This window comes from Bufo gargarizans, chromosome 4 (genome assembly GCF_014858855.1).
Source record: "Bufo gargarizans isolate SCDJY-AF-19 chromosome 4, ASM1485885v1, whole genome shotgun sequence".
In the NCBI taxonomy this organism is placed as follows: Eukaryota; Metazoa; Chordata; class Amphibia; order Anura; family Bufonidae; genus Bufo; species Bufo gargarizans.
The window spans coordinates 527,232,444-527,251,269 of NC_058083.1; the positions used below are offsets into that span (position 1 = coordinate 527,232,444).

Here is an 18,826-nt window from a genome sequence, read left to right on the forward strand (position 1 = left end):
TCTACTGTGAAGATACTAGAACCCTGACAAATATAAGGGAGACTTTACTGCTGGTTTCTGTGGACCCAGTCCCCTAATACCATAGTATTAGAAAACTGCTCATAATGCAATTCCCTACATGAGTGCACATGACCACAATGAGACATTTAGAGCCACTTCTATCCTCTGCTGTGTATAGGAGCAGCATGCACTTCAGAGCAGCAATCTGCTGGCTACTGTCAGCACATGGGCAGGAAGCGCTGACTGCTCACCCACGTGTGTGCTCTGCTTCCTGCTTGTCGCCGGGTGATGACGTAACGATCGCTGACCCTGCGGTTAGGGGAGATCCTCAGCTCCCCGGGATGTCGGCGCTGTGTGCAGGCAGGAGGCTGTGCTCTGCAGCGCTCTGGTGTCGGTCGCCCCCTGCCGGCCGCACGAGAAACCTGCTGACACCAAGAGTCCAGGGGCAGTTGCAACATTGTATCAATTGCTACTCCGCTTCACAGGAAGGTCAAGGAGGCGGGGGGCCGCCTGAAGCCCCCCATTCTACAGGTGCCCTAAGGACATGGAGGAGGAGGTGGTCCCTGTCCCCCTTGGACAGAGTGAGTCGCATGATCCCTCCTGAGTTTATCTCACAGGAGATCAGAGATCTTCAAACTCCAGAGGAGCTCAGACCCCCATCATCCTCCCAAGATCAAGCAGAGCAGCTCAAACCCCCATCATCCTCCCAAGATCAAGCAGAGCAGCTCAGACCCCCATCATCCTCCCAAGATCATGCAGAGCAGCTCAGACCCCCATCATCCTCCCAAGATCAAGCAGAGCAGCACATACCCCCATCATCCTCCCAAGATCAAGCAGAGCAGCACATACCCCCATCATCCTCCCAAGATCACGCAGAGCAGCTCAGACCCCCATCATCCTCCCAAGACCATAGAGAGCAGCTCAGACCCCCATCATCCTCCCAAGACCATGCTGAGGAGCTCAGACCCCCATCATTCTCCCAAGACCACGCTGAGGAGCTCAGACCCCCATCATTCTCCCAAGACCACGCTGAGGAGCTCAGACCCCCAGCATCCTCCCAAGACCACAAAGAGCAGCTCAGACCCCCATCATCCTCCCAAGAGAGTGGACATCATGGCAGCCCTGAGCAGGACCAACCCCCAGAACCTTTGCCATCCCTCCCAAAGTACAATGCCGCCCCATATAGCCCCCCAATATCCTCACCTCCCCAAGACCTTGCACCTTCAGGGGGTGTCCCTCTCCAGCCTGGAGATCTTCTCATGGCAGAGTTCAAGAGAAGACATTACTCAATGTTCAGGAAGATGTTCGTCCTGAAAAACTCAGGCAAACTGGTCAGCAACTGGGGGGCCATCAATTACCAGGACTTGTTGGGCAAACTGCCCGGGGAGAAGATCACGACCTCCACCGGGCACCAGTTCCTCCTGAGAAGACCCTCGCTGGATGAATACGTCATATACATGAAGAGGGGGCCCACCATCTCCTATCCAAAGGTTTGCGCTCGACCGACTTCTCCCATCGTGTTCTTTCCACTGTCTGCACATTCTTCAGTTTAAAGGGGGGGAGGAGGACGACATCTTTATATTTATTTGCTGGTCAGACCAGTCACATGATCACTTTCATGCTCAGTATCATTAGGATATATTCACATGGGCAGGTTTTGATCAGGTTTAAAGAGTGTAATCTTTAGCCGGAGTTGTTCACTTCAGATGCTAAGACTTAGCCGAGAGCGGACACTCGTTGTGGGTTAAAGCGCGTCTGTACGCTGGCTTGCGAACTGCTGCGCTGCCGCCCCCCCCAAAAAAAATAAAATAAATAAATATTGGAGGCAGAGACATAATGCTGCCAGTGTTATCCAATACATTCCAGAACTGTAAGGCTTACATAGCATCATAAATCAATATAACGCTGTGTGACCCCCGGCAGCGCTGGGAGGTCAGGCCGGGAGCTGCGTTGCGGACTCGCTGCGGGAGGAACGCTCGTCTGCAAGGGGCCTTAGGGCGGGTTTGCACTTGCGTTCGAGAATTCCATTATAAACGGAATATCCTAATGGAAGCCTTTTAAGAGGCATTGGGGAACGGATGCGGACTCCTTCGTACGGTCATGTGAATGAGCCCTGAATCAAATCAGGCGGATCCTGACTTAGTCCTCATGCACACGAATGTATTTAGTTTTTTTTGCGGTTAGGATGCGGACCCGTTCATTTAAACGTCATCCGTATTTTTTGCGTATTCGTGTTTTGCGGATCGCAAAATACATACAGTTGTGTACATGAGTCCTTATAGGGGTATATCCACACAGGACGTAATGAGTTACATGCAGATTTGTTTTAGATTTCACCCTGCATTGTAAGAGGTGAAATCTGCGCACGCTGCCGATGTAAAGTCCACCATTTAGGCCTCTTTTACACGAGCGTGGCGGATCGGCTCCGGATGCGTTCAGTAAAACTCGCACCGTTTTGCAAGCAAGTTCAGTCAGTTTTGTCTGCTATTGCGTTCAGTTGTTTAGTTTTTTCCGCGCGGGTGCAATGCGTTTTGAGGCGTTTTTCACTGGCGAGATAAAATCTGAAGGCTTACAAACATCTCTTAGCAACCATCCGTGAAAAACGCATTGCATTCGCACTTGCTTCCGGTTGCAGTGTTTTTTCCACTGAAGCCCCATTCACTTCTATGGGGCCAGGGCTGCGTGAAAAGCGCAGAATATAGAACACGCTGCGTTTTTCACGCAATGCAGAACTGATGCGTGAAAAAAAAAAACGCTCATGTGCACAGCCCCATTGAAATGAATGGGTCCGGATTCAGCGCGGATGCTATGCGTTCACGTCTTCGCATTGCACCCGCGCGGAAAACTTGCTTGTGTGAAAGGGGCCTTTTTTCACAGCATGTGGATCAGATTTCTTAAAGGGGTTCTGCAGCCAGTTTTAATTGATGACCTGTCCTCATTAATATCTGATCGGCGGGGTTCCGACACCTGGCACTTCCTCTTCATTACACTGCCTGTAGTCTCCCCTGTGACGATGCACAGTGTAATGAGGAGGAAGCAGCGCTTGCATGCGTGCTGGACCCCCACAGATCAGATATTGATGACCTATCCTGAGGATAGGTCATCAATATAATCAGGCTGCACAATCCCTTTAAAATCTCATGAACTTTGCTGGCACTGTAAAATATATATATATTTTTTTTTTAAAAAGCTGTCGATTTCCCGAATGCAAATCCAAAGTGATTCACCCCTGTGTGCACGTACCCTTACAGGTCTGTCAGAGGTACGGACTCATGACTCCTAACAATGCTCCATGTCCTGGACCAGAACGAATGATGTGTAGTGTACAGTAACATGTATGGTGCATGCCGGGGACTCTCCAGTGCTGACCGCCCTGTCACTTTCAGGACATTGCCTCCATGTTGATGATGATGGATGTGAATCCTGGGGATGTGATACTAGAAGCAGGATCAGGCTCTGGAGCGCTGAGTCTCTTCTTGTCACGCGCTGGTAGGTATGTGCCTTTATGCAGTCTGTTGTGAAGAAAATCACGGGGTGGCTTGGCATGAATGGTGTGTAATGGTTTCTGAGATGATCACATGGCACCCCACAAACCTGTAGCCTAAGGCCCCTTTCACAAGGGCGAGTTTTCTGCGCGGGTGCAATGCGTGAGGTGAACGCATTGCACCCGCACTGAATCAGGACCCATTCATTTCTATGGGATGGAGACCTTATTATTTTTCCTTATAACATGGTTATAGAATGCATAGTACAATAGCGCTGGAGGGGTTAAAAATAAATAAATATAATTTAACTCACCTTAAAGGGACACTGACAGGGCCAATAAGCATATTGAGGTATATATATGGCAGTACAGGTCTTATAATGGGTATTACAATCATCTAAGTACCCCCCCTGTCCACATTATACAAACAGTAAACTTAAGTTTTATAACCTGCTCCAACCGTCTTCAATCTGCCCAAGGGGCGGCGTTTCACCTCTCTTGCGCCCAGCCAGCCTCCCCCAACTGCCGCTTTGAAGCGCCACCCAGCTCATGAATATTCAGTTTGCTGGGCGGCTTCTGCGGTCCCCGCTCTGAAGCGCTGCGCTGAACAGTGCCCTGCGCATGCGCCGGATCTTGTGAAGTCGGGGACAGTAAGCGCCGCCCAGCGAAGTGAATATTGATGAGCTGGGCGGCGCTTACTGTACCGGACTTCACAAGATCCGGCGCATGCGCCGGGCACTGTTAAGCGCAGTGCTTCAGAGCGGGGACCGCAGAAGCCGCCCAGCAAACTGAATATTCATGAGCTGGGCGGCGCTTCAAATCGGCAGTTGGGGGAGGCTGGCTGGGCGCAAGAGAGGTGAAACGCCGCCCCTTGGGCAGATTGAAGACGGTTGGAGCAGGTTATAAAACTTAAGTTTACTGTTTGCATAATGTGGACAGGGGGGATACTTAGATGATTGTAATACCCATTATAAGACCTGTAGTGACATATATAGACCTCAATATGCTTATTGGCCCTGTCAGTGTCCCTTTAATCCACTTGCTCGCGCAGCCGGCACCTCTTCTGTCTTCTTCTTTGCAGTGTACAGGAAAAGGACCTGTGGTGACGTCACTCTGGTCATCACATGGTCCATCACATGATCCATCACCATTGTAAAAGATCATGTGATGACCGGAGTGACGTCACCACAGGTCCTTTTCCTGTACACAGCAAAGAAGAAGACAGAAGGAGATGCCGGCTGCACGAGCAAGTGGATTGAGGAGAGTTAATTATTTTATTTTTTTAACCCCTCCAGCACTATTGTACTATGTATTTTGTATTAAGAATGCTATTATTTGCCCTTATAACCATGTTATAAGGGAAAATAATACAATCTACACAACCCCGATCCCAAACCCGAACTTCTGTGAAGAAGTTCGGGTTTGGGTACCAAACCCGCCGATTTTTCTCACGCGTGTGCAAAACGCATTACAATGTTTTGTACTCGCGCGGAAAAATCGTGCATTTTCCCGCAACGCACACGCATCTTATCTGGGCCAAAAACATGACGCCCGTGTGAAAGAGGCCTAAATATCCACTTACCCGATTTTAAAGCAGCGCTTCACTTGTGAACATAATTTTGCAAGTCAAAGCTGCACAGACTGTGGAGACATTCTGCAGATTACATTGAGTGGTATACTCCCATTTACACCCAGAGCTGCATTCCCCATTCTGTTAGGTCCCATGCTGCAGAGGTTCAGATCTCGCCGCTGCTTCACAGCCCTGTGAACAAGCTGTAAGACATCTATGGGGAGATGGACCCCACTGAATGTTCTTGTTCATTTGCTTCCAAAATGAAACAACTTTCTAAACGGTCTGCGTTATAAACTTCCTTCCGCTTTTGTTATGCACAGTGTGTGTAAGTCCTTCACCTAGCGGCTGGCGCTGAGGAATGTGAAATAAATCCGTCAGAGCATGGCCCCTATTTCTGTCATATTTCTCTGCTTTTCTCTTCCCTGATTTGTTAGGCCCCATTCACACGACCTCATTTTGCAGTCCACAAATCATGGACACGGTGGCTGAGGTAATGTATGGAGCGGGCTTCTGCAGTGAGCTCGCTCCATACGCATCTGGTGCCAGATGCATAACACCGCAGACACCCGGCCACAATGACGGGGAACGGCGATCATTTAACCCCTCAGATGCCACAATCAACACCAATCACGGCATCTGTGAGGTAAGGCAGAGGGATGCGGCTCCCTCTGATGGGAGCCCCCGCCATGAAATTACAGTGCTCCGATCGCTTACCCTGGCATCCTGGAAGCTGCTGAAGCCTTCCAGGCCTGCCATGGTAACCTCCCTGCTGCTGTGTGCACGAGGCACAGCTCAGCAGGGAATGTGTCAAAATCCCATTCACCCTATTAGATCTCTTTAAGGGTCCGTGAATGTGTCCGCACCCGTTCCGCAATTCTGTGGAACGGGTGCGGACCCATTCATTCTCTATGGGGATGGAATGGATGCGGAGAGCACACTATGTGCTCTCCGCATCCGCATTTCCAGAGCGCGGCCCCGATCTTCAGGTCCGCGGCTCTGGAAAAAAATAGAACATGTCCTATTCTTGTCCGCTATTGCCGGCCGGGTGTATTGCGGATCCGCAATGCACTACGGACATGTGAATGGACCCTAAGGGTGAATGACACAAGGGATCAAAAGATCCCAGGTTCTAGCCCCCTAAGGGGGTTAAAAGTTGTTATTATAAAAGTAAAAAAAAAAATTTACAATTTTGAAAGTTTAATTCACCCACCTTTCCCAATTTTCCATATAAAAATATATAAACAACAAAAAAATAAACATTCCAGGTATCACTGCATCCCAAAAATGGCTAAACTAATAAAATATTTTAAAAAAATTCCAGTGTGTTCAACTTTTTTTAAAAAACACACAATTCACCATTTATTAGTCACCTTTCCCCCCCTAAAAAATGAGTAACAGTGATTAAAAAATACGTACTTACCAATAAAAATCAAAAATTTACCCCGCAAAAAAAAAAGCCCTCGTACAAATTAGCGATGAAAAGAAAATTTTGATTTCTTCAAAGGTTTTTATTTTTTTTAAAGTAGCAAAATAAACAAGTTTGGTATCGCTGTATTCATATTTAGCCGCAGAATATGGACGTCCTGTCATTTTTAGCGCGCATTGAACGAGATGTCAAAACCCAAAAAACCTTGACCGAATTGTGTTTTTTTTTCAATTTAATTCCACAAACAAATTTTTTTCCCATTTTTTTATTGTCTTTAAAAAATACAACTTAGGCTACTTTCACACTTGCGTTCGGGGCTCCGCTTGTGAGTTCCGTTTGAAGGCTCTCACAAGCGGCACCGAACGGATCCGTACTGCCCTAATGCATTCTGAGTGGATAAGGATCCGCTCAGAATGCATCAGTCTGGCAGCGTTTGTCCTCGGCTCCGCTCAGCAGGCGGACACCCGAACGCTGCTTGCAGCGTTCAGGTGTCCGCCTGGCCGTGCGGAGGCAAACGGATCCGTCCAGACTTACAATGTAAGTCAATGGGGACGGATCCGTTTGAAGTTGACACAGTATGGCTCAATTTTCAAACGGATCCGTCCCCCATTGACTTTCAATGTAAAGTCAAAACGGATCCGTTTGCACTATCATGAACAAAAAATAAAAAAATAAAAAAAAAATTTTTTTTTTTTTTTTTTTTTTATGTTCATGGTAATGTGAACGGATCTAAGCGTTTGCATTATAGGGGCGGATCCGTCTGTGCAGATACCAGACGGATCCCCTCCGAACGCAAGTGTGAAAGTAGCCTTAGGCCTATTGCACACGACCGTATGGCTTTTTCAGTGTTTTGCGGTCCGTTTTTCATGGATCCGTTGTTCCGTTTTTTGTTTCCGTTGTGTTTCCGTTTCTGTTCCGTTTTTCCGTTCCGTTTTTCCGTATGGCATATACAGTATACAGTAATTACATAGAAAAAATTGGGCTGGGCATAACATTTTCAATAGATGGTTCAGAAAAAACGGAACGGATTTTGCGGATCCATTGACTTGAATGGAGCCACGGACTGTGATTTGCGGACAATAATAGGACATGTTCTATGTTAAAACGGAACGGAAAAACGGAAATACGGAAACGGAATGCATACGGAGTACATTCCGTTTTTTTTGCGGAACCATTGAAATGAATGGTTCCGTATACGGACCGTATACGGAACACAAAAAACGGCCAGTAAACGGGAAAAAAAAACGGCCGTGTGCAATAGGCCTTAGGGTGGGTTTCACATCTACGTTCTGGATTCCATTATGGCTTTCCGTTTTAACATGGTTATAACGGAAAACAACGGAATCCATAAGACGGAAGTCAAAACAGAAGCCTTTAAGAGGCATTCCGTTTTGATCCGTCTTCATAGAAGTCTATGGGAATCACAACGAATCCCTCTGGTTCCCGTTATGCAAGACAGAAAACAAAGTCCTGTCGACAGGACTTTTTTCTCCGTTCAGCATAACGGAAACGGGACGGATAGACTTCTATTAAGATGCAATGCCTTTTAAAGGCTTCCGTTTTGCATTCCGTCTTAATACAAGTCCTTCCGTCTTATGGATGCTGTTATTTTCCGTTATAACGGAAAGACAAAACGCAGATGTGAATCCACCCTTATCCCACAAAAAATAAGCCCTTTATATGGCTATATGAACAGAAAATGTAAAAAGTTATGGCTATCGGAATGTGCTCGGTACTTAAGGGGTTAAGGTAAAGGTTAAAGTCTGGCGCAGTCAGTTTTCTGTTTTTGCCTCTTCATGTTCCGACACCCATGGTGATATGAGACATTGTTTTATTAGGACACTAGTTTGTCACGTATTCTGACTTCTAGCTGGTATTTTTTATTTCTGGAGCGGGTAGTGACATTCACCATACACTATAGCGCCATTGTACAGGTTGATAACTAATACGTTTTTTCTTTTTTCCCTAGTGGGGCCAGAGGGTTGTGTCCACAGCATTGAAGTGCGTCCTGACCATCATCATGTATCAAAGAGGAACTTCTTAAAATGGAAGACCGCCTGGGAAATTCGAAGCGGACGAAGTTGGCCAGATAATGTGAATTTCATCAACAAGGACGTGCTGGACGCTATGTCCGACCTCCGGGCTGTAGGATTCGATGCAGTGAGTAGGATTCGGACATCAGGCCTCCTGTGGTACCGGCCGTTTCTGGGTCATGTTCAGTCATCTCTGTGTCTGTGTTTTGCAGATGGCCTTGGATATGTTGAACCCACAAGTTGCATTGCCAGTGATAGTGGGGAATCTGAAGCAGGGTGCAGTGTGTGCTGTGTACATAACTAAGTAAGTGGGCAGCTGCAAATACCCAGGGTAACTCCACCCAATACACACATTACACATCTGTGTATCACCGTTTTTCTGTGCATGCGTTTGACGGCGTTTCTCAGAAGGCCATACAAGCAGCATATCCATATATGCCATATACCACTGAGACCCGTGAATGGCTGCAGCGGTCAATTGGGCTATATGGCTACGTCACCACTGCAGTCACGTAAACACAGACTGGAGGTGAGGACCGGAGTGCAGTGCTGGATGCAGCAGGCGAGTACATGGATGAGTATAAGATCTTTTTATTATTTTAACACAAATCCTGGCTTTGGGGTAGTTTTTCAATATCTTGGACAAACCCTTTAAAAAGGTCCTCCACTCGTCTACAAGGGATGGATAATCCTCATGATAGACCACCGCTATGTGATTGTCGGGGGTCTGATAGCCCGCACCCTTGCTGTTTGGCTGTTTTGCAGTAACTCCAGTGCTGGAAGCCGGCCCTGATACTACACAGCTCTGTAGGTTGTGCAGTGGACAGGGGAGATTACTGCAGAAGAGTTGACTTGGACCCCCACCGATCCTGAGGATAGATCATCACATGTAAGAGAGTGGACAACCCCTCTAAGGAGTTAATGCCATCATGTTTGCACTGGGGACCAAAACCTTCAAGTTACTTTCCTGTAAAGTTACTTATCTATGTAAATCACGTAAGAAATGTCTTTTACCTTCTACAGTATCACGCAGGTGATCGATCTTCTTGAGGGCATTCGTTCTTGTGAACTTCCCCTATTATGTGAAAAGGTTATGGCGGTCAGCGTCACGGACTGGCTGGTCACCCCCTCTGTACGTAAGGACGGCAGAATCTCCAAAAGGGTGGAACCCCAGTGGAATCTGTCTTCTGAAACCCAAACTCAAGAGCAAACAGATGACGATGAAGTTGAGGAAAGTCAGACAGACGGTGAGATGATTCAAGTTCCATAACTCTGTCCATACACTAGAGATTTGGGACGGTGGATTTGGACATTTAAAGGGGTTCTCTGGGCTTTTAATATTGACCAGTCCTTTGTTCCCAAGGGATATATGCTGTCGCCAAAGGTGCCCATCAAAAACACACACTTGTTTGGCCAGACTGAGTATGCATATACACTACTCACAAAAAGTTAGGGATATTTGCCTTTCGAGTGAAATTTATGGAAAATGTAAAAAGTTCCCACTCTAGTGATATTATATCATGAAAATAGGACGGCAATGGTGATTTCCTCATCTCAAACTATTTATTGACACAAAAGCCACCACCGGTGGTGGGTATACCCCCACAAAATGTCAGTGTCTCAGTAACTTGTCATGTGGCCTTGAGCGTCAATTACAGCTTGACAACAACGTCTCCTGTTCACAAGTCCACTTATTGTCTGCTGAGGCATGGCATCCCACTCTTCATAAAGGGCGGCCCTCAACTCATTAAGGTTCTGGGGTACACGGTGACTCAGCTGATCCCATAGGTTTTCAATGGGATTCAGGTCTGGAGAAAGTGCAGGCCACTCCAGTTGACGTCTCCCAGTCTCCAGCAGCCGTTCCCTAATGATGCCACCTCGATGAGCTGGCGCATTGTCCTCCATGAAGATAAAATTAGGCCTGTGTTCATGTAGAGGCACAATGACTGGATTAATGATGTTCTTCAAGTAGTATGGGCTTGTCACTGGACCATTCACATAGTGTAGGGCAGTTCTGTATTGACTAGACCCACCTGCCGCACTGTAACATCACCACCACCACCAAAGGCTCGTCTGGTGACAAGAGTGGCTCATGCATAGCACTCTCCTGGAAGTTTCCAACATCGTTGGCGGCCATCAATTCTGCTCAGTTTGAATCAACTATCATCAGTGAACAGCACTGAGGCCCACTGGTCTCTCATCCAGCGCAGATGCTCCCTGGTCCATGCAAGACGATAATACCAGTGCCTGGTGGTGCGGTGAGGTAGCAGCACGCAGACCACGCTGATATAGGCCTCATGCACACGACCGTTGTGTGCATCTGTGTCCGTTGTTCCGTTTTCTGTGATTTTCTGCGGACCCATTGACTTTCAATGGGTCAGTTGAAAACTCGGAAAATGCACCGTTTGTCATCCGCGTCCATGATCCGTGTTTCCTGTCCGTCAAAAAAAATATGACCTGTCCTATTTTTTTGACGGACAACGGTTCACGGACCCATTCAAGTCAATGGGTCCCTGAAAAAACACGGATGCACATAAGATTGCCATCCGCGTCCGTGATCCGTCGGCTACTTTACCACAGACGGATCCGCAGATCCGTCTGCATACAGCTTTTTCAGAGCTGAGTTTTCACATTGTGAAAACTCAGATCCGACAGTACATTCTAACACAGAGGCGTTCCCATAGTGATGGGGACGCTTCAAGTTAGAATATACTAAGAACTGTGGACATAACTGCTGCCTGGCAGCACCCGATCTCTTACAGGGGGCTGTGATCCGCACAATTAACCCCTCAGGTGCTGCACCTGAGGGGTTAATTGTGTGTATTATAGCCCCCTGTAAAAGCCAGGCAGCAGGGGGCAGACCCCCCTCCCTCCCCAGTTTTAAATTCATTGGTGGCCAGTGCGGCCCCCCTCCCCTGTATTAAATTTATTGGTGGCCAGTGCGGCCTCCCCTCTCCCCCCCCTAATTAAAATCCCCCCCCCCCATCATTGGTGGCAGCGGAGAGTTCCGATCGGAGTCCCAGTTTAATCGCTGGGGCTCCGATCGGTAACCATGGCAACCAGGATGCTACTGCAGTCCTGGCTGCCATGGTTACTTAGCAGTTTTAGAAGCATTATACTTACCTGCACTGTCTGTGACCGGCCGGGCGCTCCTCCTACTGGTAAGTGAAAGGTCTGTGCTATAAGCAATGCGCCGCACAGACCTGTCACTTACCAGTAGGAGGAGCACCCGGCCGGTCACAGAAAGCGCAGGTAGGTATAATGCTTCTAAAATTGCTAAGTAACCATGGCAGCCAGGACTGCAGTAGCGTCCTGGTTGCCATGGTTACCGATCGGAGCCCCAGCGATTAAACTGGGACTCCGATCGGAACTCTCCGCTGGCCACCAATGAATTTAATACAGGGAAGGAAGGGAGGGGCTGCCGCACTGGCTACCAATGAATTTAAAACTGGGGAGGGAGGTCTGCCCCCTGCTGCCTGGCAGCACCTGATCTCTTACAGGGGGCTATGATATGCACAATTAACCCCTCAGGTGCAGCACCTGAGGGGTTAATTGTGCGGATCACAGCCCCCTGTAAGAGATCGGATGCTGCCGGGCAGCAGTTATGTCCACAGTTCTTAGTATATTCTAACTTGAAGCGTCCCCATCACCATGGGGAATATACTGTCGGATCTGAGTTTTCACAAAGTAACTCAAATCCGATGGTATATTCTAACATAGAGGCGTTCCCATGGTGATGGGGACGCTTCAAGTTAAAATATACCATCGGATTGGAGAAAACTCTGATAGGGACTCCTGACTTTACATTGAAAGTCAATGGGGGACGGATCCGTTTGCAATTGCACCATATTGTGTCAACGTCAAACGGATCCGTCCCCATTGACTTGCATTGTAAGTCAGGACAGATCCGTTTGGCTCCGCACAGCCAGGCGGACACCAAAACAATTTTTTTTTTTACTTTCCTTTATATCTGGTGATCCTCCAAAAATCACGGAAGAAAAAACGGAGACGGATCACGGAACCCCGTTTTGCGGACCATGGAAAAATACTGTCGTGTGCATGAGGCCATAAACAGTTTCGAATGGTCTGACATGACACTTGGGTGCCTCTCACCTCCCTTAAATGTGCCTGGAGTTGTGTGGCATTCATCATCCGGTTCCACAGGGCATTGTTCACAATGAAGCGGTCATCAGTGTGGAATGTGGCCAAAGGACGTCCACTTCTCTACCTTTCTGTGACTGTTCCAGTCTCCCTATCTCTGATACAACCTGCTGATGACACTATGTGACCCTCTAAGCTCAGTGGCCACTTCCGTCTGAGAACATCCTGCAATGGCGAGGTACTGTTGATCAATTGTTAGGTGTCGTCTTGGTCTCATGATGTCAAAATGTGAACAGCATGATGAGGAGGACTGTTTAAATACCAATTCTAATGGAACCAGGGAATTTATTAGGTGATTCATGGATTAAACACCTGTTTTGAATTTTGCCGTTAAGCTACTTGTTAGAGAACAGCAAGTTGTGCAAAAAGTACTGAAACACTGAACAGTTGAACATGTGCATTTAAAAGTGTAGTGAAGGTTCACCTGTAAAGGTTAGAGGGCAACTTAGAGGGCATTTTAGGGTTATCCTGAAATTTTACTCACAAACCAAATCTCCCTAACTTTTTGTGAGTAGTATATATATGGGGGAGATAGGATCCCTTTACATGGGGACCATAATCGTGCAGACAAAATCCCACCCCAGCTGATGGCTCTTACTGGGAGTAGTCAAAGTGCTGGGTGGGTGACTACTCCCCATGTATTAGGCCGGGTTTTGCCAGGCATAAAAACAGCCGGCACTGCAAGGTTTGTGGATTTATCTCCCTCTGACAGTGGAGCTCAGGAGTCTGTGTGCTGTGAACTGAGGGCTGTGCTGGGATTTGAGGTTTGAGCCGGGCTGGAGGACTCAGGCCCCTCTAAAGGCGAACAGGCCGCCTATGGACTTGATGAGGATGAACTGCTAACAGGGTGTGAATTAACACCCAGGAGAAAAGGTGACTTTTGTTGTTTATGGACTTTCCTTGTGTGTGAACATACACCAAGCCACCTGCGTTTTGTGATACACCAATGTGTGAATAAACACTGCTGTTTGATTCAAGAACTGTGTACTTTGCCTCTTCTGTATACTGCATCCGCTAATCCTAACTACCAGAGCGAATCCCCACAATATACAGTATATATATATATATATATATATATATATATATACAGTACAGACCAAAAATTTGGACACACCTTCTCATTCAAAGAGTTTTCTTTATTTTCATGACTATGAAGGCATTAAAACTATGAATTAACCGTCTCTCCCAGCTGTATCTAGTGCACAGAGTATATAGGACTCCGGTATTTCTCCATAAAGTGGGTTGCAGGGATAGTCCCAATTGTCCGAAATGTGGCAGCGCTGAAGCTGATCTTCTGCATATGTTATGGTCATGCTCTTCATTGACCTCTTATTGGATAGCAATATTACATCTTGTTAATAAGGTACATAGTACTAAATTTAAAATGGATCCAAAAATTTGTATTCTGGGAATACTGCCAGAGGAAAATTTGCAGTCTACAGTAGCTACGGGAATAGAAAGGATGCTTTATCAGGCGAGGAAGACTGTCGCAGCAAAATGGATACAGGGGACACCCCCGGAAGTACCGGAGTATGTTGCTAGAATGAATGTGGTAGTGCGTCTTGAGAGGGGTGTATACCAGAAAAGAAAATGCTTGACTAAATTTGAGGCTATTTGGGGTAGCTGGATAGATAGGTCGGGATGCTGCAGTCCTTGGCTAGCATTGACGAGGAGTGCTTTGATTGCCCGGTAAGGCTGATCTGGGGAAGTGACTGTGTACAACCTGGTGTTAGGTGGAATGTGTGGTGTATGATTGTTGGTGTCTGATGTGTGATGTGTGACCGTGGACTGAATGCCATATCTGTATGGGAGTTTACTTACTTGGGGCTCATAGCCTGTAATGTTTATTGAGTTCAATCGAACTGGTGCCGATAGAATGAGGAGACAAGGAATTTGGAGGTAGTTATGCTCTTATTGCAATAATGTCCTGATCTTGAAAAGTTTGGGAGGGGAGGGGAGGGGGGGGGCTGTTTATAGGGATGTTTGTTGAGGGAGAAAACAATTAGATAAATAAAGATCTAGATCTAATGTGTATATTCCTACGATGTCTTATGGTCATAGGATGTATATTATGTAAAATGTGCATATGTAATATTTTGTACTTTTATCTTTTGTACCTGATGTCTATTGATGACTGGATATTTGATTTGACTGTCATTTGATGATGAAAAAGGAAAATTTGATAATAAAAATTATCTGATTCAAAAAAAAACTATGAATTAACACATGTGGAATTATATACATAAACAAGTGTGAAACAACTGAAAATATGTCATATTCTAGGTTCTTCAAAGTAGCCACCTTTTGCTTTGATTACTGCTTTGCACACTCTTGGCATTCTCTTGATGAGCTTCAAGAGGTAGTCACCTGAAATGGTCTTCCAACAGTCTTGAAGGAGTTCCCAGAGATGCTTAGCACTTGTTGGCCCTTTTGCCTTCACTCTGCGGTCCAGCTCACCCCAAACCATCTCGATTGGGTTCAGGTCCGGTGACTGTGGAGGCCAGGTCATCTGGCGCAGCACCCCATCACTCTCCTTCATGGTCAAATAGCCCTTACTTTCAAAGTTTTCCCAATTTTTCGGCTGACTGACTGACCTTCATTTCTTAAAGTAATGATGGCCACTCGTTTTTCTTTACTTAGCTGCTTTTTTCTTGCCATAATACAAATTCTAACAGTCTATTCAGTAGGACTATCAGCTGTGTATCCACCTGACTTCTCCACAACGCAACTGATGGTTCCAACCCCATTTATAAGGCAAGAAATCCCACTTATTAAACCTGACAGGGCACACCTGTGAAGTGAAAACCATTTCAGGTGACTACCTCTTGAAGCTCATCAAGAGAATGCCAAGAGTGTGCAAAGCAGTAATCAAAGCAAAAGGTGGCTACTTTGAAGAACCTAGAATATGACATATTTTCAGTTGTTTCACACTTTTTTGTTATGTATATAATTCCACATGTGTTAATTCATAGTTTTGATGCCTTCAGTGTGAATCTACAATTTTCATAGTCATGAAAATAAAGAAAACTCTTTGAATGAGAAGGTGCGTCCAAACTTTTGGTCTGTACTGTATATATATTAATATATAGATGCATAGGAATGTGTTCTCCTCCCCTGCTATAAAGAATGCCGTGAATAAAAACTGAGCTTTACTTTATCCTGGGTGTTGGTATTACAATTATATATACCGAACACTGACTTAAGATTTTGTTGTTTATTTTTTAGATGACGATTTCGCCATCGGATCCCAGCCTTTTGGGAAAGTGCCTTATATAGCGCGGCCAATGCCTTGGCAGGTAGGACATACAGGTAAATATGGATTCCTTCCTTATAGTCCTGTTCTGCCATTGGAAGATTTGAAGGCACGTTATTTATGATTATTTAAATTGCTGAGGTTCTACGTGTTCATATGTACTCAACTCACCCGTGGGTCTGGAAGATATCCTTAGTGGCAGTATCCATATATTGGGTTATCTTGGAATGGTGTGCATTCACTTTGTCAACGATGCATGCATGTACTGACACTAAGGATCATCATCTGAATTGTGCAGTCGTCTTAAAGTGTGCATGTCATTTGTGTACATGAGGGAAAACACCAATTCTGGCTATTATATGACTTGTATTCTGCATTTTTCACCAGTTTTCCCCTCTGCAGGCTCTAGCTGAGGGGAAGACTAGCTGATATAATGTCTCCCATACACTGCTCACACAGATAAAAAAAATCCTGCTCCTATCGATCTCTCAAACACAGATAGAAGCTCCAGTATGGAGGACATTATAAGGCAGTACTGAGCAGTGAGATCCAGCACTGGGGTGAGATAGCAGGTGAGCAGTGTCTAGCCATGTCTGTGCCTCTCACTCCAGAAACGCACTCCTCGTCTCCTCTGCTTATGGGCAGCTCTAACCTGATCCCTATAGTGAGGTGATAATCCGTTCCATCTCTCAAGACAGATTTTAGCAGTGAGTTGAAAGTCAATGATTATTGCAGGAGGCAAAGTAGAGGAAAAGTGGCTAACAAGTGGGAAAAACAGGCATTTTTCTACAATTAAATATATTATAAAGATATCTTTACTTGTTCTATTGATGTATGCAAAGTTTATTGAAAGGACAGTGCCCATTTAACATCAGGATAGACTGTGGACTTCACTACCAAGGATACTTCATAGACCCGGCACCAAGAGCCTTAAAGGGGTTGTCTCAGTCTTGCAAATGGCATTCATCATGTAGAGAAAGTTAATACAAGACACTGAAGCGAGACAACCCCTTTAGGTGCAAAAATATCAAGGTAGAGTCTTAGCTCCTCAGTAATCAGAATTTCTCTGACCATCAGGTGACTGAAGTACATTTACGGTGTTGTTGAACTACATATTAACTCACAAAGGACAATTCAGGCTGGGGAGAGGCAAACTGTAGTGTTCTACTTTATATATCTCCATTGCAGGAACATATGCATACATACAGCTCAGTATATCGGTATGAGATATATTATTATACACTGTCGTTGTTAGGTTCACTGCCCACTTTAATATAGTTTACAAAAAAATTGCATAAAATAATAATGGGAGAAAATTGTATTTTTAATAATAGAAATCCAAAGTTGTGTATTTTTACCGCTGTGACACTGGCTTGTTATAAAATTGTAATTTGTAAAATGCTTATTTTGCCTTCTAGCTTTTCTAGTGCAGTTGAGGAAATTCAGAGCCACATCAAAACAGATGACACAGGGGGACAGCAGCTGAGGCCAAGGACTGCACAGAGTATCATCTCTGTATGCTTATGTGATGTTACACATACAAAATTATGTAAAATATTTTTTCTAGAACGTTTAACTTCTTGGAATAAAACTGTTGTAAATGTTTGAGGCACCTGCTTCCAAATTCAGAGGTAGCGACGTTACTCCTCGCTGCTCGAGAACCACTCCATGGACTTGTCTTGGTGACAAATGCATCTCCTTGTCCTGCCGTTTGCTTGGTTATCTGAAGAAGAAAGGAGTAGAAAACCGTTTTTCATATTTTACATGTGCATTTTGAGTGGAGATTATAAAGTTATTTTATTTTTACGACACTGTAGACGTGAATAGTTGTATGAGATTCAGATAGGAAAATACTGTATCAAAAAGCTGTGGAAGGAAATAAATCATTTTGGTTTCCATGAATTGTGGAAAGATCACAGCTTCTATATTACGTTTTTACGCTCCTGCCATGGATCTTGTGGGTTGCATTTACATCTTAATCACAGGACTGCAAGAAGTTATAATGTGCTTTGCAAAACACACCTAACATTCCGCACTGTGTCTGTCCTGGGCGTTAGATGATCACACTGCTTGTTACAAGTACAGTAGTGACGTTATCAGGGTTGGGTCTTGTAACGAGCCTTGTAGCTGGGTGGTTATTACAAGCACAGATTTTTATTCACTAGAATTAGAAAATAAACTTTCCTGTTGATTGATTGAACAGCAAGCAGAGATCTTGAAAACGGAGGAATTGATTAAGTGTATAAGGCTTCACTAATGAATTAGCCTTAACCTTTATGCCCCTTTTCATTCAGGGAAATAAGACTTGTTCAGCCTGTGTTTAAGCCCCAAGTTTGGCATATACTGGTGCATCATAACCACTTCCCATCTGGGCCATTTGCCCCCTTCCTGACCAGGCCTAATTTTGCAAAACTGACATATCTCACTTTATGTGGTAATAACTTTGGAACGCCTTTATTTATCCAAGTCATTCAGAGATTGTTTTCTCGTGACACATTGTACTTCATGATAGTCATAAATTTGAGTCAAAATATTTCACCTTTATTTATGAAAAAATCCCAAATTTACCCAAAAATTTGAAAAATTCGCAATTTTCTAAATTTCTATTTCTCTGCTTTTAAAACAGAAAGTGATACCTCATAAAATATTTATTACTTAACATTCCCCATATGTCTACTTTATGTTGGCATCATTTTGAAATTGTCATTTTATTTTTTTAGGACGTTAGAAGGCTTAGAAGTTTAGAAGAAATTCTTCAAACTTTTAAGAAAATTGCCAAAACCCACTTTATAAGGACCAGTTCAGGTCTGAAGTCACTTTGTGGGGCCTACATAGTGGATACCCCCATAAATGACCCCATTGTAGAAACTACACCCCTCAAGGTATTCAAAACCGA

General features: G+C 45.2%; 2 protein-coding genes across 2 annotated transcripts in view; one reads left to right on the plus strand and one right to left on the minus strand.

Annotated features, from left to right (window-relative positions):
• Positions 1–265: 265 nt before the first annotated feature.
• On the plus strand, positions 266–18,260 carry TRMT61B (tRNA methyltransferase 61B). Its single transcript, XM_044291965.1, has 7 exons — positions 266–1,490; positions 3,387–3,489; positions 8,453–8,643; positions 8,729–8,820; positions 9,540–9,763; positions 15,903–15,986; positions 17,349–18,260. The coding sequence occupies exons 1-7, from the start codon at positions 342–344 to the stop codon at positions 17,414–17,416; spliced, it is 1,911 nt and encodes a 636-aa protein (XP_044147900.1). The 5' UTR covers positions 266–341; the 3' UTR covers positions 17,417–18,260.
• SPDYA (speedy/RINGO cell cycle regulator family member A) overlaps positions 17,425–18,826 on the minus strand; it is a 35,600-nt gene continuing 34,198 nt past the window's right edge. The window contains exon 6 of the mRNA XM_044291966.1: positions 17,425–17,653. Within this exon, the coding sequence (XP_044147901.1) occupies positions 17,571–17,653 (83 nt within the window). The 3' untranslated portion in view covers positions 17,425–17,570. The remainder of the gene's footprint in view (positions 17,654–18,826) is intronic.

Bases quoted from the DNA above. Each gene is read 5' to 3' on its own strand.
- TRMT61B (XM_044291965.1), top strand. From the start codon at position 342: ATGTCGGCGCTGTGTGCAGGCAGGAGGCTGTGCTCTGCAGCGCTCTGG. The intron at 8,644-8,728 runs GTGAGTAGGATT...TGTGTTTTGCAG, and splicing joins GGGCTGTAGGATTCGATGCA to ATGGCCTTGGATATGTTGAA. The intron at 8,821-9,539 runs GTAAGTGGGCAG...TACCTTCTACAG, and splicing joins TGTGCTGTGTACATAACTAA to TATCACGCAGGTGATCGATC.